We start from the raw sequence: 23437 nt of genomic DNA, 5'->3' as shown, positions 1-23437 counted from the left end.
TGTTGCAGTCACATCCGTGGAAAATTGCCCTTATTTTTCACAAAAGTTGCATTTAATTTTCACAAAAGAGGCACCGTAGCAAAACTAGATGTTGGCGACTTTAACAAAATCAATAACCTGAAAGAATTGACCCAGTGAAATTATAATTTTTGGCGGTTTCGCCTGAATGTACGTCAAATCAGAAAAGGCCTTCAAAAAATCGAAAAAAACTTGCAAAAAGCTGCACGAAAATTCGAAAAAGTGGCGGAAAGTTGCATGAAAAATTAAAGAAAAGTTGTAAAAAGTGGCTATATAAGATTCCGTCGCTTCTTCGATATACACCCGAGATAAAAATTTATAAACGGAAAAATAAATTCTTTTTTCGTGTTGGGTATGGAATATTAGGGTTGTGGGTGATAGATGTTACGGTTAGGGGATGACCCTAACCCTAATATCTCCCACTCACAACCCTAATATCCAGCACCCACAACTTCAATCCCAACACGAAATAGAATTTATTTTACTGTTTATAAATTTTGATCTCGGGGGTATTTCGAAGAAGCGCCAAGATTCCCCCAAACAGCTTAAAACACCATACTGCGTAACTTCTGAGTATTTAGGAAGCTGCCCGAAGTTGACAAAAAAGCTGCAAATAACTTGATTCAACTTTTAACCGTAGTTTGATTCTGATTTTTGAAATGGGGGAAATAAGGACCTTTTTTTTAGTCATCAGTTTACAAGTTTACAAATTTTGTGGTTACACTACCCTGAATTTTCATATGGGAACCACAGCCTCCAGACCATTTAGCTCATGATCCACCTGGAAAACGACGGTTGCTCTTCCTGGGTTGCGCTTATCAAAACAACCAACAGCCAGAGAAGTTTAAAAGCAACCCCTGATCGTTTTTGTACCGTTTGTGTTTTTGCAGGAACAATACGAGTTTGTAAACGTCGCGATATCCGAATTGTTTCGGATTTACATGCGCACACAAACCCTGAAGTATAAAGAATTCAGCGTGGGATATCAAGGGGTGAGATTTAGACTGTTGCTGATAACGCATCTCCGGTTTTGAATATCAGAAGAAATAAGAAAGTACTCGAGTACTAGGGAAATGTAGTATTACTTCTTTCCTGACCACCACTGTAATGAAGTAGCAGTAGCAATGGAAATTTCTAGTAAAGCACAAATAGAAGTAGCGATACCCGAGTAAGTATAACGTAAGTGTTCTAGACCTGATTTGCTTGAAAAACTGAAAACTGAGTAAATAGGGTTGGTCGGCAACGCTAGTACTTCTTTGCTGACCTCTTGTGGTTTTGAATCCTTTCCAGGCTTACACGACATCAGGGTTGTAGCCAAGTCATAAGGTTCCGAGTCACAAGTCAATTTTACTTCTACAGTTTTAACTCAAGTCAATTCCTTTAAAACAACACCGAGTAACAGGATTTGAGACGTTAAATAATAAATATTTCGTCTACAGGAGGAATATGTCAACGTGAGCATAAGCAAAGACAAGCCGAGAAACGGCAACAGCCTGCCGCGTACGGCCCAATACGAAAACTTCGAGCCCAGGTCGAACGGGGTCGGAGCTCAGATATTGGCCGACGCCCCCGAAGAACCGCCGCCCAAGCCGAAAAGGCCATTGTCCACGATGTTTCCGCCGTCCTCCAACCTCGACATCACCGCAAATTCCAGGAAGCAGAGCATGCCCGCGGTGCTGGGCCCGCCGGCAAAGCTCAATCTACGACAGAGGTCAGCGGCCCTGGCGCCTGTGAAGTCGCCACCGACGGAAGTTATGCCTGCTAAGTATGTCATTTTTCCTTCGCGGGCTGATGTATATGTAGAGCAAGTGTCGCCAACTCAAAACGGTTCGCGGGTCACTTTTAAAATTACGTACAGGCCGCGGGCCGCATGAATTCAATATCGAGCTAAAATAAGCCACATAGATTGACAACCACGTTTTTAAACTTTACGCCAGTACAACGCTGTGCTCTCTAACGGCGACGGGCATAGTTATCACAGTAGAAATGATATCTTGCTAAAGAAATACAAATGCAACAAAAAATATTCTTTTCATCAGATTCATTCTAATTTTAACCATGAGCGGCGCACGATACCTTACAACACTTTTCAGCGGCTAAATAATTAATATTGGGTTTAGCTAGACTCAGTACTTGCTGGAAAACTATCTCCTCGTAAAGCTTGATCTTGTGGGGAAGCCACAGGTCATTTTCTAAGCGATTTGGTTTTGGCAGTGGGCAATGGGCCCCCATTCATATCAGCTAATTCTTCTTCCATGGAGTGCTATTACCATCGCTGAAGCCGTATCAGCTGGTGACGAATTTTGATGTTGGGCGCAAGAGAGTAGCTTATTTCGAACAGCAACAAGAATATTTTGAAACTGAAATCAATTTTAGCATTTCAAAATGCTTTACTTAGCGTTCTTTCGAAATCTCAAATCAGACTGTGTCGATTCCTAGTGAGTGTAGCGCGACGTCCAAAGTATTTGAGTAGCGCTCGTCGTGCCGTTGTAGATAGCAGCAAGGCTTCGAGTATGTATTGTATGTATGTAATTACACCTGAACAATATCAAATGAAGCCAAATTTCGAATGAAATCTAAAAACACTTGTAAACAGTAACTATAATCAGGGTTGCCATCGACATTGATAAAAAAGTAAGGACACGCAACCTAGCCTGGAAATGTGTAAACTGATGCCTGGATATACTATTGCAAGAATCATTCTCAAGGAGCATATAACTCCTGAACTCTAAAATGTTGATACTAAGTTCAGATTCGACTACTTGATTGTTGTGCCCAGTGCTGTTTCAATTGCCATAGTATCCACTGTACTCATTCTAGATCAGTGGTTCTCAACCTTTTTGTCTTCGCGGACCCCTTTTAGACCGTCACGGACCCCCCCCCCCCGAAGTTTTAGTTCAAATTCAGGTCCATTATCATGCAATCGATACTGTCTTGTGCAAATGATATCTGTATAGGCTAGTGATAAACAGCAACAAAAAGACTCTTCTTGAAAATAACGTCATACTATTTCTATAGAAATTGGGTTGACTTTTATTATTTTAAAGTGAATTTTGCTATGGCATTTCTTGAATACGTTGTTGTATCTTGAAAATCCGCGCCTTCGATTTGATACCAACGTGTGCCGAAAATCCATTTTCACAAAGATAGGTGGTGGTGAACGTGATAATAACGCATAACGCTTCCAACAACCCATTTAGGTATGATCGCAACAAATATAGCACTAAAATTCACAAACAATTTTATTGATGAACATAATACGTCAAGCCTGCTGGTCATTTTTATCTAGCAGCTCATCTTGAAGTTATCACGGAAAATGGTTAAGAATATCACAGGGAAAATGGATCTTTGTAAACATTTCGAAGTCATCGTGATTGACCTTACTAATCCAACTTTATATTTTTTATACAATCCCCAACAAAATATCTCTAAACAGTAAAATATATGTATCGGTAGGCTATTGGTAATTTAGCAATCAGAATGTGTCTGCACAGTAGGATATTTCATTTCTGACGGCCATTCATTCTGTTGATGTGAGCTCTGGTAAGCGAAACTGCCTTGTGATTTTCATAATTTTGAAAAATACAATTTAGGATCTCAACTATTGTGTAAATTTAGAGGCTTCGCGGACCCCCCGAAAATGCTTCGCGGACCCCCGGTTGAGAACCACTGTTCTAGATAGGATTTTCACAAACTTACTTTCTTTCTACGTGCACAATTTCCTGTAAATTCATGAAGCAGGTTGATTAACTTGGTGCATCTAATACCAATCGAGTTAGAACTGTTTGAGTAGATTTACGGGAATGTTGTAGTCGGAATTAGAGTTCTGTGAAAAAATAAGAGGAGTTTCCGTAGTCAGTATATTAAAAATTTCTGGAGACGTAGCCTTGACTGGTCTTTTGAGTAGTTCTAGTTCTAGTTGCACATTTAATCAATTCACTAGTTACAAATGTGCCAGGTACCTAATTTTGGCGCGGAATGAATCGAAACTTCTTTTCACAGACCGAATCCTGCCGCGAAACCAGCGCCGCCTGCCAAGGCCCAAGGTACAATCGCGTGTCCCACATCACCCATGCATGACAAAACTGCACCCGTTTTGAGTTCCTTTAACAGCACAACCGTCCCACTAACGCATTCCAAAAACGACAATGGCGCGACTAAACCGAAACCGGCCGCGCGACGGCAGCACGCGAAAAGCCCGGTGCAAGAGAAAGCGAATTTTTTCGAAGTCAAAAGCAAATCGCAAGCGCCGATAAAATCGCCAGAGTCGAAACATGATTCTAAACTTAAGATTCGCGAAGAGGACGATTTAACGAGCGAGTCGGAGGCCGACTCGCCTTTGTCGAAGGCTAATTTTGACGGTTTAAAACCAGGCCCTCCCCCAGTAAAGCCAAAACCTAGGGTCACCCCTAAACCCCAAAACCCGGCCACCACCGAGAGTACCGGCGAAACGACAGTGCAAGATAGGAAAAAATTGTTTGAAGGCAAACCAGTTCCACGACCTTTGAACCCAAGGCCCCGCCCGCATGACTCGCCACCACACTCCGACTCTAAAATATCTGGAGAAAAACCTGAAATAAAAAAGAAGCCTCCAGGAGTAAAACCTAAAGTTGTCTCGGTCTTTCGGTCCGCGTCGGTTTCTAACACTGACCGGTTTGTTTTGTCCCGGTCGAATGACGCTAAGTGGCGCGGTAAGAATGGCACGCCGGGCAGGACCACGCCCGATAACGTTAAAGTGGTCGAGACAAAAATCGGCAATGCCGCAGCGTTTTATGCCGCGAGACCTAGGCTTGTGTCCGACCCGTATTCGCCCACGGATAGCTTGAGTCGAGACGTAGTAGATTCTAATCCGGCCATCTGCGCTTCAAATCCCGCTTACGGATTGCCGGTAAATTCGCGTGATCGGTCGCAGCCCGTCGAATCTGGTTTTCAAAACGTGAACGACGCGCCGCAGTCGTATGTAAACCACGTTCTGCCACCGGTGGCCATCGGTAACGCGTTGGATAATATGAGTTACGGTGACGCGCCCGGCATGAACCCGCCCCAAAGTGTTGAGCCTGCACACAAAGATTATGTCAATGACTCTGTCGTCAGTCGAAGCAATAGGAGTGACTCGCATGGTTCTGTTGGTACTGCCTGTGTCGAAGGTCAGTTTTTTGATTTTGCGTTTTGTGGTACGCTTGCTTGTGATGATTTGTCGTTATTTGATGCATGTTCTTATTGGCACGAGATTTTTTCGAATCGGTTATTTTGGATGGTCTGTTTGATTGGTTTGTAGCCTGAGTGTGGTTTTGCAATTTGCATATGCGGTATTAGTCGTTTTTTTCGTTGAATGCACAATGTACAGTATGATTTTGAGTTGTAATCTGTTGATTTTTCATCCGAGAGAGAGAGAGAGTGTGTTTTAGCTTCGAGATCCTTTGCTTGAAGTTGAAATGAGCCATAAATTAGCTACTCTGCCGGATCAGATATCTCGCTGTTCCGTGACTGGATGTGCTTTGGGCCCGACATAATGCTATTGCAATGCTACACTGTGAATATTATAGTTTCAACCATTTCTATGCTACGTTTTGCCCATTTATTACGATATATCGGATGATAATTCCAATCAACCTGACCTGTGTTTGCAACTGCAAGTATGATTAAGTTGTCTTTTCTTGAACGATCCTGGATGCTAGTGGCCCACTCCTGGACTGTGTGATCTCTGCAATGCTGTACCTGATTTATATTAATCTACATTTCGTTTTCTGATTTGCTTTGGTGATGGAGTCTCGGAATTCCATAGCCGATTGGAAGAAAGATTTGGAGAGATGAATGTAAGCATTGCAATGTGCAATGCAGTGTAAAGCATAGCATCAGGCCCGTTCGATTCCATGCAAATACATTCGTCTCACATAAGAATAACCTGATGATGAGAGAGAGAAAGAGTCTTCATTATCATCCAACCGAAATACATAACAAACAGTCAGCAATAATGTTGGTACAGAAAATACGCATGCACGGCATTGGGTATGAGATAGGAATCATCGATACGACCTTGGAGGTCAACTAGTCTGATCACACCCGCACCAAACAAGTCCACCTGTCTCTACGGAGTCTGGCTGAAAAGTAGGAAAAGTAGAAACACTAGTCCTGCCTACATGGCGAGTTTTGTCAGCTGTTTTCTCAATGGTTGATTGCAACAAAGAGAAATCAGGGAATTGAGTCGTTCCCAGTCCGTCCAAGTTCTGTAAACTTGCTCAGCTACTTATCAAAAACACTGTGCTCTAAACATGGCACAGGGAGGTTAACGGTTTTACAATCTGCCCGAGACTTTTTTTATTTATGCCATCCCGTTATTTTGACATTTTGTTGTGATTGTGATTCTGGTATGTTTTTCTTTGTTATTCTGTTTTATAACTTGTCATGTTTTGAAGAAGTGAAGAGGCCGGTGCCAACAAAGCCCAGAAGGTCAATTAGGCGTTTGCCAGATCGTTCGTCAGGCGAAGGTGCTTGAATTAATTCGTTGTGGCGGTGAATCACAGCAAACCCCATTGCCAGACCTTGACTTGAAAATCCGAATGGAATTAGCATAGTGTATGCTCTATTACCCTTTCATGTTCACGAAATTTCGAGCTATTACAAAAAAGCTTGACATCCGCATAACCGCGGGTTCACAACATTACTGGTAGCGTATTCTTCATGGATCTCAACTTACAGATGGCTACATAAACTTTGAGGCTGATTTGTTAGGTTGTAGTGATTCTGCTCACCATTATCGTCCGATATTCAAATAACAATGGAGTACCAATATATCGTGAAAAGGACACTGCATTTTATAATATCACAAGGGATATTATGTCAGTCATCAATTAACTGATTTTGTAATGATCAAAGAATAAATCTTTCTGGAGTTTTATAGTAGTCTAGTATTCCTATAAACATAGTAGAATCACCCCTTTTCCAAGTCAAGGTCTAATAATGGGATTTGTGTCACGTTTACTGCAGACCTCTGCAATATTGGGATGATTCGATTTCAGATAGTGCTCCAAATTCTCCGGTCCGTCAGGCAAAACTTCAAACATACACAAAGCAACATCAGTACTGTGATGTTACTCTTCCTAACACAAATGGTAATTGGTTTCGGTTCTTTTACTAACGCATTCAATGTAGAAGCGATGAATTTGTATAGATGAGTAATAGGACGTGTGATGAGTGGATTGATAAAATACCATATTTTTTACTCTATTCGCAGCCAACATGTCACATAATCAAATCTATTCTGTAAATATGTTGCTTTTGAAGCCAATTTCATTGAGTCACTAGTACAGCACTACGTTTTAATGGTTCATAAACCCAATCCTGAATTACTCCCGTTGTGCACTCTGTGGTAGAAATGACTATTTATATATTTTATTCGGTGCAAGGACATGGATTTATTTCCAATCTTCAAATCACTCGCTTTTTGCGAACGAAACTTGCATATATAAAAGAAGCAAGTTTGCGTGGCATCAAGCTTCCATATTTCTTGAATCCAAAAAGGACTGCGTACATCCGTGGTTCACGCAGAATAAGACGTCTCCATAAAGTGGCCATAGTAATGTAATTTGATTATTTGCTCATGCGGCTATTCGACTGCAAAGTCGGCCGTGCCGATGAAGTCATGCACAATGATATAAGCGTACGTTTATCAATTTGTTTCATTAAAGGATTGAATTTATCGGATTGCATTGTAATTCATTAATCCTTGTCATTGTCGTAACTTTTCTTTCCTGTGTTTATAATTGTTTCCTCTGCATCCCTACCAGACGCCGCACCTGGAATTCAGAGTGGAAATAATTTTCAAAAATATAAAAAGAATAATTTTTACAACGAAGTCGATGCGAACGGTAATTCATTTCTTCTCTTTCTCACAGCCTGCTGGTGCTTGCTAGGCCCAAGTGCGAATTGTTGTCAGTAGACGTAGTACCAGGAAACACTCCGTTTCGTGTACACAGCAACTTTTACTTCTTGAAATTGATAGCAAGTGGAGTTGCGTATGCATGTAGCTTTGCGGAAGACGTTATGCTTGTAACATTCAATGTTTGAATGCCTTGTCTCGTGAGGCCATTGGCCTTTTTGCTATCATTCCGGTCATATACAGATAGTATGCGGCAGATGATCTTAGGCTTTAGATACGAATTGAACGAACGCATATTGAATAATGTCTGCTAGATTTGGTCAATGATTTCCTACGGTAGAAAAATTGTGGTAGTAATGAAATTTGTAATTGGTGCTGCATGAAAATTGTTCTATGAGTCATAGTGTGTAACAAATTATCGTGCAGTGGCGATTATAATGATTCCTAAAAGTAGTAGCAGCGGTTTGCCTTTGTCCTTCTAGAGAAGCATGGCCTATGATTTGCAATCGTGCATTGCAATCTTAGAGCATATTTATAGTCGGTGTTCACAATAATGGATGATAAGTTATCATCTACCTAATGTTGATGCTGAATATTATGGATATCTATGCTGACGTACATAAAGTAAAAACGGTCTTCAACTCTACAAAAGGTACGTCTTGACGAATTTGAAAGCACAGTGAATCTTCAATACGATTATTTATCAAACATATTTAGTTTTTTTGTCTTTGCTGGCAATGTGAGATGTGTTTTTGGTTTTAGCACGATGCTGATCAGTGAGGGTGTCTGTAGTGTTCTGATTTTATGTATATATCGCAGGTAGAAGAGATCTGCCTCCGACAGTACCGATCAAAACTGTGGAATCTCAGATACCTCTTGACGATGATGCTCCTCGTAAGATTTGACACAATCTATCTAGTTTTTAGTTTGATGAAAGTATGGTGAATTGTAGCAAAATATCTAGTTCTACTAATATCTAGCATGTAGTAGTTTTGGTGTAGGTGTTCTTTTATCTATGATTTTTGTAATAATACCGGTACAATTTTCCTGGCTGGGTATTCTGCAATAACTTCCCTTAGCGGCAGTCCTTGTGACGCAAGGTATATTTTCAAAGAATACTAATAATGTAAGCACTATGATAAAAGTATTTTAAATTTATTGCAATGAACCATACCGTATCTTTCTTCCAAATGAATGTAAAATAGACACGATTAAATAAAGCTGACCATTTGTTAATTTCTAACAAAAACAGGCGGAGTTTGCTTCTTACCTCACAAATTTTCAACTAATTTTGTCTTGAATTACTCTATCCATTGTTGTTGTATCCATGGACAATCTTCAAATAGGTACCTTACGTGAGATGCGGAGATCTGTCCATGTTGTTTTATCACAGGTGTTCTATTGTATGCATAAAAATATTTTGATGGACTACGGTAAATCATGAATACCTACTTCTTAGAAGAAATACATGCAGCAATACTTGTAACATTATGAACTATGGCACACTAAAGATGCGAGCAAATAAATAAAGAGTAGGACACCAGCTCAGCGCGATGTTTCCCAAAATATTCATCTTGCTTTGTGCCGTTTATAACAAGGTAGTTCCGCTAATCCATGATTTCACGCATCCTAACCGTGCATATTGTAGCTTCTCATGTTTTGATATCATTGCATGTAATTTTGGTTTGTTCATTTTCTAACTGCAGCTCTGCCAGAAAGGACTGAAGACTCATACCAGTTTATACAAGGTGAGGTCACGTGATATGGAATTCCCATGATAAAAATCGCGATTATACTGATGCGCTGAACCAGTTGCTTCCGTGTTCCGTTACTCCTGCTTGCCGTTGTGAACTGTGCTTTTGTAGACGCAGGCATCTTGCGTGTTTTAATTGCTGTGTAATGTAGATTGAAGTTGTCAGTGGGCACTATTTCTATCCTGCTTGTTAAATGTCGTAATTAGCATTTGTTTTCAATTTCATTATGAAGTAGAATTTGCTGTCATACATGTGGCGTATGGAAGTTCAGAAAAAAATGCGAATAAGACTTTTCTGACTTCATTAGTGCTGAATAATTTGCGCGTTGTTTAATCCCTTCTGGGGTGATGTAATATGTCAATGCTGGCTATTCGTTGTGATGATGTCGTAATATTTGATATTTCAAATTTCTGCCTGGACGCCACTACACGTCCATGCTTTATCCATGGTTTTAGTCTGTCACCAGTAATTTGATAGCAACAGTCAAAGGATGCCAGATGCTACTGCGAGCCTATAAAAACCTTGAATATTCAAGACCCTTTCCATTGAGAATCACAGAATGGCCAATTTTGATTAAAAACGATTCGATATTGAGGCGATTTGCTAAGCGATATATGTTGATTATCAGTCAAGTCATGGAAGTAAAGGCGACCGACTTGGTTGATGATGTCACTGGACATCTGACATTGAAAATCCTGATGCAGTATTCTATTTCTTGTACTGCTACCGGGTTAAGGGTAAGCAAATTTCACTTGAAAGGGATTGGTCGATTTTTCTCCACTGGAACAGTGCTAAAAATTGGGGATTAAATCGGCTGAGCTTGTGTTAGGTTTAGGGGTGAGGTTGGTTAGCTTAGGTTCTTTTGAATGACTACCAATTTCTACTGCCTCACTATTATGTCTCATACTACTTGGACGCGAGCTGTAGTTGATATCCTGACAACCGTTTGACCTAATCCCAGTCTTTGTGTTCTCGGAAGTGGGTCAATGTTACATGCTATAACCGACAGTCTGAATGTGTTTTGATTTGCATTCTGAAACTAGCAGCCCGAAGCAGATGTTTTGATGTCAATGAATTTTAATTCAGATACAAGACCAAGACTGAATAGAAATATTGGTATGGACGCTGTAATCGATTATCATGTTACGTTTTCACGTAACATGGTTCTTTTGCACAACCGCTTGTGACATTGAAAAACATGAGAGCATTGAGCATCTCTTTGTATTGTTGTAATGAAATATCAATTTTTCGTAGCATGACTGATTTCGATGTGCAAGTTCTACTTGCTGCTTGGTGATTATTTCCGTAGACCCGACTACGAGTTTACCGAGATAGTAGAATTGAAATTGCATGATAATGATCGTAATTCAGTGTCTCACTAAGCAATAAGCATAAGGCGAGTCCCCTGCTAACAAGTTAAGGGAATGTGTTTTAAGAAATGTGTTTTATACTATATTGAATCTCTTTTTCTATAAATTCATTGTAAATTCGTGTTTCTTTCAAATATGTTTTGCAAGATATGCCCGTGAAGCTCATTTTATGTACCGGTATTGACTGAGATTTCGGCCAATGCCGGTAACCTGGAGAAGCCCTGACTGTGGATTACACGTCGGTCTCCTCCTAATCTTGTAGTTACTTACATCCTGTCTAATATCTTTGAACCACCCATTGTAGTTACGTTCAGAAGGATTGACAAGCGCTAGTTATTGTCAACCTTCACACTGAGATTATAATGACTCATGGCGTCAGTATTTTAGTATACTTGAACGCTATTAACGAATTTTATTGGTAGCCTTGATATCTTATCTTCCTTTGTTGCTTGTGATTTACAGAAGTGTTCTTCATTTCCGTTGCTACCAACTGGGATGTTCTGTTATCTAATCGTAATTGCTTTAGTAGTAGTGTTTGGTGTCTGTAATATTGTTTGAGCTTGTAGAATTCTATTGCATCATGTTTGTCACTAACAATATCTGCAATCGCAATATTGGTCTGTAGTCTATGTGTGTTGCTTGTTGTATATCGAGCAGAACGATCTGACATTTAATTTTATATGCTACTGATGTTTACGGGAGTCAAATGCATGGTACCGTAATGTACACTGCCGAATATAGCTGGTAATCGAATTTACAATTCTACATTGGCTGCTCAAAACGTGCACTGTGTGCGAGAGCCAGGATAAGCTTGATGTAATTGTATTTCTGTGCTGCCTGTCACCAATTTCCCGATTGCTCTTGTCTATTCATTGGATGAAAATTTTGTTAACAAATATCTTTATCTTACATTTGCAGTCAGCGAAACCGATGTCCAAACTTACGAATCATTTGACTCTACCACACTGCCTGTCACCACACCAGAAAACGCGGAGTGAGTCTTTCTGATATGGTCCGCGTAGGCGTAGGGATTATGATAAAAGATCTGATATCTGGACCCTTGCAGACTAGTTTTAGGACACCTCGAAATATGTACGGTAGCTATGATTTTTCAGCGTGTATTTATGCTGTCGGGACTAAATCCCACCAGTCGACTAGAACATCAAGAAATTAGAAATTGTCATTAAATATGCTCTGAAGGTGTGGGTTTGGAGTAATTAATTTCCTACATTACGAAAGGAAAACAATATCGAAAACTTCATATAGTGTCTTGAGATGAGAGGAACAATGCAAGTCTGGGTCTAATCCTATTTCGACGCAACATGCCAGTCATGGCCATATTCGGATGGCTTATTTGAACTCTGTTCAATGAACCTGCTCATGCTAACACAGGAAAGTTTTGATCGTTTACCTAATATTTCTCTGTCCATTTAGTTACATTTCCGATTAGTTTACATCTCTGTGTGTTTATACCTTCCATATGCACCATACAATGAGGTTTTATTTGCTGCCCCCTATTATTGTAAGCATAGTTCAATATTTTTGTATTACAAGCTCACATGAGATGGCTCTCGAAACAGTTACGATTCGGAAAAGGAATGTTTTTCCTGTATAAACTCTACCAAATCTTTCTCCAAATGCAGGCAACCTGGCACCATCAGTGCAGTGTTCTTTGAACAGCTTCCAATTGCCCAGTAACTTGATAAATATATGTACAGTTGTATTTATTTCAAAATTTCCTTTTGACTCATTTTGCCATTCCAAAATTACAATGCCAACTTTCACCACCAGCCTCAATAAAATCAGAACAGAATGAATCAGAATCCCCACAGAGTAGAACTTGTATCTATCTACAATTCACAATAATTTTCTTGCTTTTAGTGCACGCCGACTATCTGCTCCTTCTCCAGGGCCAAACAATGCCTTGAAGAACCTTTTCGATAAAGCGGTGAGAGATGTTACTTTGCTATTGCATAAATTGATAGGGGCATGCTTAAAGGTAAGGTATACAATCTGGCATTGTATGCCGGTAATATAATGAACTGCGTTTCATTAGATTTCTGTGTGCGTGTGTAAGATTAAGTATAAAAATATAATATGAAGTCTTCTAGGATTTGGTTCCTTTCCTATTCTACCTTGCAATCCAGCCATCGTTGTTGTCATTTACATCCTGTCGAGTATATTTGCGTGCTAGATAATTTTGATTGTTCAGTGAAGCCGTGTTTGGGGAGTTATTAATCGTTTTTGACTGACTGGCTGGCGTATAATATATGTATGTGGTTTGAGATCATTTAATGAAATCTGCTGGGGCACCGGATCTATTCATGCTTTTTACGCCACAATGCATATTGCAATGCAAGATATGATTGCTGCTGAAATGCTATGCTAACCTAAGGGCTGCCAATAACACCGCACTTGCTTGAAATTACAAACGACCCTACTTCTTATTAGCAATCTCTTGTTCATCTCTTGAGTTTATCCCAGTTTACGATATCCGTCCGTATCAGACTTTTGCGTGGCCTGTCCCGAAATATAAATACCTGCACTGCAACCAATATTTGATGCGAGAGGTAGTTACAGGTGTTGCACATTATCCTAATGCCTCCAGTCCTATAAATGTAATGGTAGTGTACCGAAAACAAATATCATTTGTGCAGACGTTTCTTGCTAGCTCACTGAAAAGGGGGATACATTTTAGGCTGAATTTTCATGTTCTGACTTGCTATAGGCCTATTGCTAGAACGCAGGATGTGATAGGCTTACTTGCTGGGGAAATTAGCCAGCTGACTTGGACATTCCTGCAATTTAACCGATATAGTTTCCTTCCTGGTGCCGTACACTGATACTTCCAAATATTGAATTTGTGTATTGCATGCAGACCACTTCTGTGTTTTCTAAAGTTGGTGCGACAATCTCTAAGACTGGTGACGGTGAGTTTGCTGTGAACGGCGGAATAGAATCGATTTGTGGGCCGTACATTTGCATGCCGCTTGCTTGTTTCTCAATTGAGATTCGCGTTTTTTTTTAACTGGCCGTTTATCGAATTCGTTACCTGTACTTCTTTTACTGTTATTTTGGACTACGGTGTGTGACGTGTTTGATTGTGTTGTAAGGCATGGGTAGAGGGTAGAGGCGACCTCCTGGTGCTAATTTGTGATTAATCGTTTTTCGTTAATTAAAGATGTGTGTCACAATTTCTGATCTAATTTACTGCACACAGATTTCGAAGATCTGAATAGGATTGCTGAATTTTTATTGAAAACAATTCCTGCCAGTGGTCATAATTGAAAATTGAGATACTCTTTTTTTCATTTTAATGCAGACGTTACTTTTTCTAATTGAGGCATGAATTTTGACCAATTTGCTAGTTGCATAGCGGTAGTTCAAGTTGCCAACTGGTCATGGTCTCGAGTCGACGACCTTTTGACTAACATCGTACCAATCATCGCATGCTGTTACGTAGTTATTGTCTTGGCAAGTCACTAAGCCCAAAAGCCCAACATACTCGAATCACAATCCAACATGCTATCATAAAAATAACTTGCAACATAATAGAAGGACAAGCAAATCGACCTGCTGGAGAAATTAATTCCATTTATTTCATGCGTTAGCTTTAAAACAAGACATGAATGCATCATCTCTTTTGCCGCGGCTTTTTGCAGTCCAGGTAGTGGCTTCCGTTTCTCTTGCATTTGACCGAAGTGAAGTCTTTCTCTCCGTGCTGGAATCTGACGCGCATCGGGCCTTTTCGTTTCTTTATCGGGATGCCGCATTTGACGGACGACTTGCTTCTCGAGAAACCTTGATGTTGACTGGGTCTCTTTTGCGCTCTCTTGGGTTTGTCATTTCTGAATTGAGATAGCCTGTGTAATGACTACGTTCGACAAAGTCCTTGGACAGTGATTATCAGATTTCTTGAAACGCGACCCAAAACCGAGTTTTATGAGCGTCTGACGACCAAGACCAAGCCTCACACATGAAATGCATTTTTCAAGCTCATCGACCATTAAATCCGTAAACTTTGCAACAACGCAGAGGACTTGAAAATGAAAATGTACAGTACGCGATAGCTGTAGCTTAGATCGAGTGAAGAATTTATAAAAATATTATTCCGACTGCAAGAATTTCCGGTGTAGCGTTGTCACCCTCAAGTTTTTTCCCTTCATCATCTATACTTTTGGAACCACCGTTCGTCGCGATGGCATCAAACTAAAGTGTTCTTATTCAGGTGTCTTCTCTTGCTGACTGCGGTATCTATTTCTTTTACTGAATTTATAAATTTGCATGATTTGCAATATTACATCTTGAATTATATATCATGATATATGTATATGCGTATGATATATGTATATACAATACGGGAGTGGCTGGCATTTCTGGCTATATTTTTATTATCCTGAAAAGAATCGATAACCAGATTAACATGGACTAGCGCTCACCGTCTGAAAACCGTGAACACCCTATCGTTGTCTCTTATCGTCGTACTTTTCAAAACGCCTTTGCTCTCCATGGAACGCAACGCTTGCTTCAATTGGCTGAAAACACAATATAACGTAGCTCATATCATCTCATCCGGGGCCGATTTTATACATACACCAGAGTCAGGTCTCTGAATTGCCAATGCTGCTGCATGATATTCAAAATCGCCAGCGGATACGGTATCGCCTTCTGTTGCAACAGTTTGACGGACTGTAGGATAGCCCAGCCCAGCGACACTTTCTCTGAAAGTCGATACGATATAAATATCAATGCAAAAAATAAGATCGATTTCACAAACGTACGTCTTTCGCGACTCAGATACAAGCCTGCCCTGTGCTTTCTGGCATATATCCGATCGGTGGCGTCTCTGGTTCGCGGCTTGGACTTGCAAGATTCTTCAAGGCGTTTTTTCAACTGTCCACGCCTCTTCTGCTTCTTGAGATTGACTTTGCGTTTCTGTATGGCTTTCAGGCAATGAGTTTGTTTCGCGTAATGCTTGCCGCGTTGAGTTAGCGAAGAGGCGCAACTCTGTGTGTCGTCGGAAAGGCTGCTGTCGCACGAAGAGCCGCTCTGATACGATTTTGAATCGGCGTATTTAGTCTTGTTGTTGGATTGACTTTTGCTCGACTTGAGAGTCTGACAGCACAATGCCGCGATTTGTTTTCCACTCTCTCTAACGCTGCACACGTCCGTTTCGGAAAACATTCGCTTCACAATGTCCTCTGCTCTGCCTTGTAGTGTGGACGTACCGACCGACGCGTTATCGTCACTTTCAACCCTTGGTTCTGAAGCCTTGTGGTTTTTACTAGATGGTACGACGATTTTAGCGTCTGGATTTACAGAGGGATTTTCCGATTCTGTAGCGAACGAAGAAGACTCGTCATCGTAACTAGTGTCTTGACTGGAACTCTCCGTTTCCGAGTATTCGGGTTTGGCTTTTGGGGTTTTGCGTTTGGACACCTTTTTCTTCTTTTTTGGGACTGCGACGGACTTGTCAAGCTCGAATTCTTCGTCAACATTCCTCTTTTGCTTTTTTGAAAAGTTTGTTTTGCCCAGGCCTGCGAAACAGACTCGGTGTTACTTCTTTAAAATATAACGGGATTGAGGACAGGCAGTAACGGATGAGCAATGGGGTTGTGATATTATCTGGTGTGCGTGCTTTACCAATGTTACAGTTATGTTATGTTACAGTTAGGTATTTGCTCGTGTAAATCGCAAAGAATACCTGAATACCTGACGACTTTTAGAACATTTTGCTCCAGCCCAAACTCCATGTTATCATTATATCCAGTCCAAATTTCGACTCGGTGGTTTGTGGAATTATTTGCCAAGAACTAATTTGAAGACAAAAAGTCACAAATAGCATTAGTGATGTTGACTAGAGGTCGCCCAAAATTTACTTGAATCGAGGCCTGCTTATTCTTGTTTTAAAAACTTTTCCTGCTACAACATGACTAATGTTATTCAACCACATAGCTGCCGTGTACTAAGTATACATTAAATTTAAAACCCAAGAACTGGTAATCCCGCTCTTATCACATATTGCCAGGGCGAATCCATCCAGATTTGGAAAAAGCGTGCCAATATCATGTGCCTTACCTCTTTTACCCTTAAGGTCAAGCTCCCCACTGCTTATATTCAACTGCGAGCACAACATCGAGTCCTTTCTGGCCAGTCTTTTGCTCGCCTTTTTCTTGGCGCTGTCCAGCTTTTTGAACTTGTCGTCCATGATTTTCTGCATGAGCAGCTTTCGTTGAGAGGTCCTCTTCGCGATATTCCTCCGTTGCTGTTTCGTTTGTTCCTTGGTCCTGCTTATGTCCGTCCCGGAAAGCGTGTGATGGGTGTCCCAAGATGACGAATGTGGTAAATTCTGCACCCATTCAAGACATCTGAACGGGAGTGATAGCAATGAATTTGGGGTGGAATTGAGTCTAGGAAACCTGAGGAGTTTGGTTTTGAGCTGAATACACTAACACCATGAATGAATAGTGTATTATGTAGGAAAAAGACTAGACATTCAATTTTACATTTAAATATTACCGTAATGCCAAAGAAGCTTTTTCAGAAAGAACTTGATATCTTCGGTTATCAAGAATTATGGTTAATAATCTTTGTGACAAAGATATGTCCAGAACTCAATAATCACTTGATTTATAACTATAGCTATAGCAGATATAAGTGTTTCTATAGCGACCGCATCCATTTCGGTGATCGGCTGGTTATCGAAAGTAGTTTGTCATCATTTCACTTGGGTTATTTGGGGCAAGATGCGTGATCCAAATCTTGAAGCAGTGACTGCATTGAAGGATTTCAAAAGCAACAGGATATTCCAGAGCTATTTTTGATTATACATGGTTGGATGCTATAATTGGAATTTTGGACCACGAAGCATATCAATATCTTCGCTCTGCTTTCAGGCAGTAGGCTATCACCACCCGAAATTAGGTTCATGTAGTGTCAGTAAATGGCCTTGCTTCCCCACCTTTTGCTTGACGAATTTCGGGGTTGTACATTGAAAGAATTGATCAGAGGGTCATTGGCGTCTTTGTCAGTTGTGGGTACGCGGCGTGTTGATTTAGACTTCTTGAGCAGCGCGGCCTTCGACGATTTTTTGCCGACATGCTTCCCATTCTTGAACGCCGTTTGACTTCTCACCAGTTGACTTTCTCTGCGAACTCGGGGTTTCCCACTGGGCAGGCATTTTCTTCCGTATGTGCCGCGTTGCTTGTTCTAGGTTACATAAACGTCGTGTATTCAACACACAACCAACGAGATAGTGTGATGTCATTTTTGTTTGACATATGTCAAAATTACTTACACAAAGATATTAAGGATCAAAATTTTACAGTGAAATATTCAGCGACTCGCATGTCACTGGTATATTGTGATTGATATTACAACAATATATTCGTGACTTGTGAGTTGCTGAACAATCTCTGAAGTACACAACTACCTTCACCAAATATTGTAGTCTGATCATACCATAGTATCACCAAGGATAAACTGTAGGTGACGAGATCAGAACGTCTTATGTCATAATTTCATTTCATTATTGCTTTCCTACCTTAGTTTTCTTTGTTGTGTTTGTTTTCGGTTCCCAATTTTCCAGAACTCTCTTCATGTTTCTCGATAACGCCGTTAAGGGCTTGAATGTGCCTGAAAGAATGCTAAAGTAGGATACCGTATGTTGTAGTCCGTTACCTATTTCTGGTGCCTGGAAAACACTGACAACAAGTTACACATTGCTGTGTCATTCATAGTATGCTCAAGTAATTTTGTAACGTATAAAAGCTCACTGTAACATTGATGGCAATGTTGAAAATATTCATCAGTATTACCTATCATCTCTCCTGCATTAGATTATAACCATCAATAAATCAATCACACCACTGAGAAATTCCCAGCATCTTGCAAAATGTGGTGGAAAATCTGCTTGGTGTAATCTGTTGATTTACAATAACCACTCACCTTCTAATTTTGCTTGATCAGCCTGCCGATATTTTCCCACCCAATATGACCCTACCGTGTTCCCCATAAAAGGGTGACACACCAATTATAATCCCTAAGCTGCCGATGCTGTCAACAGGCCTCCCTACATTGCCATTCCTAGATCCTGGCAATTTTTCTAATTGTGTACACTCCACCCATTGTGACATCACAGTGCCAATTCTGTGATATTCATTTGAGCTTGCAGTAACAGAATTAAGTGTTCTGCGGGCAATTACTTCATTTTTCAAGCGACTTTTTTTATATTCGAAGACACTGGAGGAGGAACCCCCATTTCCACAGTAGATGACAGAAAATCTTCGTATACTCCAGAGGCACGGGTGTACAATGGACAAGACATGAGTAAGTTTTCTAGCACTTCTCATATTTTCAATGTTTCACAAAAAGATGTTAATAGCATCCTGTTACTAATGTTTTAGACTTCTTTGTGCACATTTTCATGTGCTCTGTAAATGAATTTTTGGTCCACAGTCATCAACTTGTGACAATATCAACACATGATTGGTATTTATGCCCTCTCATCCGAACAAAATGTTTCCATCTGGATCAGTGGTTCCCAACCGGTGGGGATTCAAGAGTTTCTGGTGGGGAACAGACGCATTGCAAAATCAATATATATAGTATATACATATATAAGCTGACTTGACATCACGATTACGGTTACCAGTTCACTGGTTTGGACTGTATTGGTCCCTAATTTTATGGTGTATTGTTCACAAAATCTAGTATTGAATTATGGATAACCAATATTGGGGTCACAAACTCGTTTAGCCCGAGCAGCATGACGTGCAATAGGCTTTCGCATAATTTTGCGGGATACAAATACACCAAGTTTTACGTCCCAGGGATATTTGATGCAGGACTCGAATAAGCAAGCAGCTAGTCCGCTACATCTACATCCAGCATATCTTTTTTTTAATCAACCGACCAAAAACTCGGGTAAAATTTAGTGTTTTTTTCAGGATTTTACTCCAGTATTCTAAGGATATCACTCTGGTTAACTTGAAGTTTATGAAAACGTATAATTACTAAAGTTGAATAAAAAGACAACCATATTAACTCCACCTCGGATTCACGTTTGTTGAAAAAAAATTAGAAACTGTCACAATTATCGGTTGACTTTACACGGATCTTAAGTATAAATCCTGACTGTCTTACCTTGCACCAATAGAAAGTCTTTACGAAACAAGGTATTATACAATTGAATAGTATATTCATATTGAAGTTCTGTACTTCCAAGAAGCTCTTCAAACAAGGTATTACCAAATTATGTTGGCTAGAGCATTTTTAAGGGTTAGGTTAAATAGAGGAATTTTAGGTTGTGGGGAATGAAGGTCTGAACAAATCAAAAGTGGGGAATGAAGGAAAAAATGGTTGGGAACCACTGACCTAGATTAATCAACAGTTCAGAAGGTAGACTGCGATTTATTGCCAATCGTTACTCTTTACTATCTGTACCTGGAAAATGATGTGAATAGGCGTCGTTAAAACGGACTATGATGGTGATGATTAATACAGATTTGAATTCAATGCTGTGTCCATGACTCACATGGACAACTCACATCATGTCAATCTAATGAACCTTTCAACCGATTACCAGTGAACTCTGCCCACTCGGTCCATTGAACTCAGCCCATGGTGAATTTGTTGGCGCTTCTTCGTTTCACGATCATAGCAAGCCAGTGTTCTCCCACGACACCAATAAATATTTCCTGTGCACGCGTCAAAATTTATAAACGTAAAAATAAATTGTTTTTCGCCTTAAGAAGGACAGATATTCGGGTTGGGGTAGGGGATAATAGGGTTGGATGTGGGGGATATCAAGGTTAAAGGTGGGGGTATTGGGGTGATATCCGTCACCCCCAACCCTAATCTTGGGATAGCCTAACCCTAATATCCCCCCTCCAACCCTAATCTTCGGATACCCTTACCCCAACCCTGACCCTAAACCCTCTCCCAACCCTAATATATCCCAACTCGTTAACCAGTCGCAGTAAGCCGTGAGATTTGCCTATATTCACACCAATGTAGGACACTATGATATAACATTCATGCGACATACGATACCGCCCCCCAGTGGGAATAACATTTATACGACATGGCCACCACCATCACCGAGTTCCCATTGTCTCCAATAATTGATACAAATCACTACGTTTCTAATAATTTTTATCAACAAATTCACCATGGGCCAAGTTCACCGAATCCCGAGTTCAATGGGCCAGATTCGCCATGGGCCGAGTTCATTGGTCACCTTATAACCATAGTATTATTATTTGTATTATGCATGTGACAATTGTCACTAAAGTTACAGAGTTCGGTGTTAGAAGTACACTCGTCCCAGTCATATGAGCTGGACCGGCAAACTGTACCCAGCCATTAGTACATCATGGAAGGTCAATCAATAGCTTGGCAAAAATAGGTACTCAATTTAGAAGTCTCCTCTGTGCTGATGCAAGTTGGGATCATTTGCTTAGCTGTGAAGTTCTGATTTCATTTGACTGTGGAGTATTATGTAACACCCTTAATTTTTCAGGTTTTCCACGAAGATTATTTAAAAAAGTCAGGGGTCCGAGAAAGCAAAAATGAATCATATTTCGGGCATGAGTTTATATCTACTGATTCTGCTATTGCGGCTCAAAGTCACGATGCTTGTATCGTTTGCGATAGACCGCTGTATTCGGAATTATCAGATGCAAACACTGTCTTACCGAAGTGCTGCAATCAATCCCAGAAGGGCAGTGTTTACAATGGTGAACCACGCCACATTCGTCCCACCGCTGTAGTCAAAATGCAAAGCAGGCTGATGTGCAACTGTTATTACGAAATCTTGTATGGACACTGCGTTTTTCCTTTACACGAAGGTGTTGTTTCTGTATTACTTATGCGTCGCTACACGATTTAATCTCCTTGAAAGGCATGGATTCACGGTTTTGTCGTATTATTACAAATATGCATATATATATTTATATATATATTCACAACGCTTTCTTGCTATTATCGGATAGATTTTGTTTTGTACCTAATGTTTTTGTATATATAAGGAACCATTACCCATGTTAAAATCAAGTTTCTGTCTATCCGTAAACTGTAACGTTATTAATGAATCTTGTTCATTCACGGCACTTCATGTTATCAATTTACACTTTCGGCGTCTTTTGTTACTGGATATTTTTCTTACAATGCCGATTTGCTCTTGTGCGGTGGCCGTGTGGAATCTTGCAATATGTCGGATTGTCGGTGTGTATCTGCCATTACGCCGAGATTTAGTATCGCAATTTTTATGTGTACGGGTGCAGTGTCACATCCCTATCTCTAGACAGACACGCGTTGGTTGTGATTGTAATATGAACGAGTACTTTACCAATAGACACAAAGGCATGTCATCTGCATATTTTAACTCGTGGAGAAGGCAAACTCTTTCAATCACAAGTTATCGCATCGTCACTGTTAACGCAATTGCTGTCTGGTAATGTTATAGTAATTAGTTGACAGAGAACTGTAAGTGTATCAAGAACTTAGACTGTACCAATTACAGTAGGGAAAGATCTGTTGATTGTTAGCTATAAAGACGTACACCCTTTTGATTTCTTCCCCATTCTATGTCTTCTTATTTTGTTGTATACAAATTTTTGTCACTCGGTTAGCAGATTTTCGCAATCGATTCGGTGATATTTAAGTCGATGTGTTATTTTTCTGTTTTATTAAACTTTTTCAACTATTTAGAAACAATCGATATTAGCTTTGAATTCGAAATCTCTAGACGTCGTATTTGTCATCACGCTACTCATCTTGTTTCCGATTTCGGCTAGTTCCTGTACTTCTGTGTTGCATTAAAAGAATCAATTTGAAACACATTTGGTTTTCGTTGTGGAGAGGAAGATAGCTAGCTCAGACACTGTAGAGAGAGTTGGAGAAACTGCAAAAAGACTTTTTGACTTCCCCACTTTTCAGGAGCAATAGTGCACTTTGTTGGGTAGTGCTACAGTATAAAGAATTCCAGGTGGAGATATAACTGCTTTTCGCACCACCGGTTATAGGGCCTGGAGTTGCAGAAATGTTAATCGGTTTCAATGTCATACATTTTTAAAACAAAATTGCGATTTTCAATTGATGAGATGTCAGATAGGCATGTTGGTTCCTACTCTTGCCCGATTCGAAAACGTACTGCCGACTCCATATTCACTCAACATTGGCACACCTCGCCAGCAATGTTCCCTCTACTTTTTCACGAGTCTGCGTGCACTCACCAGCTTAATGCGGGGTCCCTTGGATTTTTTGTGCGCGGAGACCGAGTCAGCACTGCGCAATTGTGCAGTTTAGAGGGAACATTGCTTACTAGAGTCGGACATGCGGTACCCTTTATTTTTCAAACTAAAATAGCCTTCAGATTTGACGTCTGGACTCTATGCTGCAATGCCATAACGTAC

At 40.3% G+C, this 23437-nt stretch overlaps 2 protein-coding genes across 13 annotated transcripts in view; one reads left to right on the top strand and one right to left on the bottom strand.

Annotated features, from left to right (window-relative positions):
• Nucleotides 1-22860, top strand: part of LOC145454064 (tyrosine-protein phosphatase non-receptor type 12-like) — a 38335-nt gene extending 15475 nt beyond the window's left edge. Inside the window, exons 10-23 of one of the 9 annotated variants that reach the window (XM_080332050.1) lie at nt 909-1010; nt 1458-1783; nt 4021-5165; nt 6435-6506; nt 7038-7130; nt 7806-7886; nt 8717-8791; nt 9604-9645; nt 10738-10767; nt 11940-12015; nt 12903-12969; nt 13900-13951; nt 19260-19349; nt 21544-22860. In XM_080332050.1, the coding sequence (XP_080188176.1) occupies nt 909-1010; nt 1458-1783; nt 4021-5165; nt 6435-6506; nt 7038-7130; nt 7806-7886; nt 8717-8791; nt 9604-9645; nt 10738-10767; nt 11940-12015; nt 12903-12969; nt 13900-13951; nt 19260-19349; nt 21544-21596 (2304 nt within the window). In that variant the 3' untranslated portion in view covers nt 21597-22860. The remainder of the gene's footprint in view (nt 1-908; nt 1011-1457; nt 1784-4020; nt 5166-6434; nt 6507-7037; nt 7131-7805; nt 7887-8716; nt 8792-9603; nt 9646-10737; nt 10768-11939; nt 12016-12902; nt 12970-13899; nt 13952-19259; nt 19350-21543) is intronic. The other 8 variants (XM_080332056.1, XR_013920024.1, XM_080332051.1 and 5 more) reach the window with 8 other exon arrangements.
• Nucleotides 14590-19125, bottom strand: LOC145454066 (uncharacterized). Of its 4 annotated transcripts, none has more exons than XM_080332058.1 (8): nt 18969-19125; nt 18565-18656; nt 17983-18230; nt 17100-17389; nt 15803-16558; nt 15616-15742; nt 15461-15556; nt 14590-14869 (listed from the first exon to the last, which is right to left on the bottom strand). In XM_080332058.1, exons 1-8 carry the CDS (start codon nt 19033-19035, stop codon nt 14656-14658), a joined length of 1890 nt encoding a protein of 629 aa, XP_080188184.1. In that variant the 5' UTR covers nt 19036-19125; the 3' UTR covers nt 14590-14655. The 4 variants fall into 4 exon arrangements, with proteins under 4 accessions (XP_080188184.1, XP_080188185.1, XP_080188186.1 ...); XM_080332059.1 differs by having other exon boundaries at nt 18565-18714; nt 18969-19122; XM_080332060.1 differs by having other exon boundaries at nt 18565-18667; nt 18969-19122.
• Nucleotides 22861-23437: the final 577 nt, after the last annotated feature.

This window comes from Botryllus schlosseri, chromosome 13 (assembly GCF_051294905.1).
Source record: "Botryllus schlosseri isolate E-star chromosome 13, Bs_hap1, whole genome shotgun sequence".
In the NCBI taxonomy this organism is placed as follows: domain Eukaryota; kingdom Metazoa; phylum Chordata; class Ascidiacea; order Stolidobranchia; family Styelidae; genus Botryllus; species Botryllus schlosseri.
The sequence above is the reverse complement of the archived record's forward strand: the minus strand, read 5'-3'. Positions and strand labels throughout refer to the sequence as shown.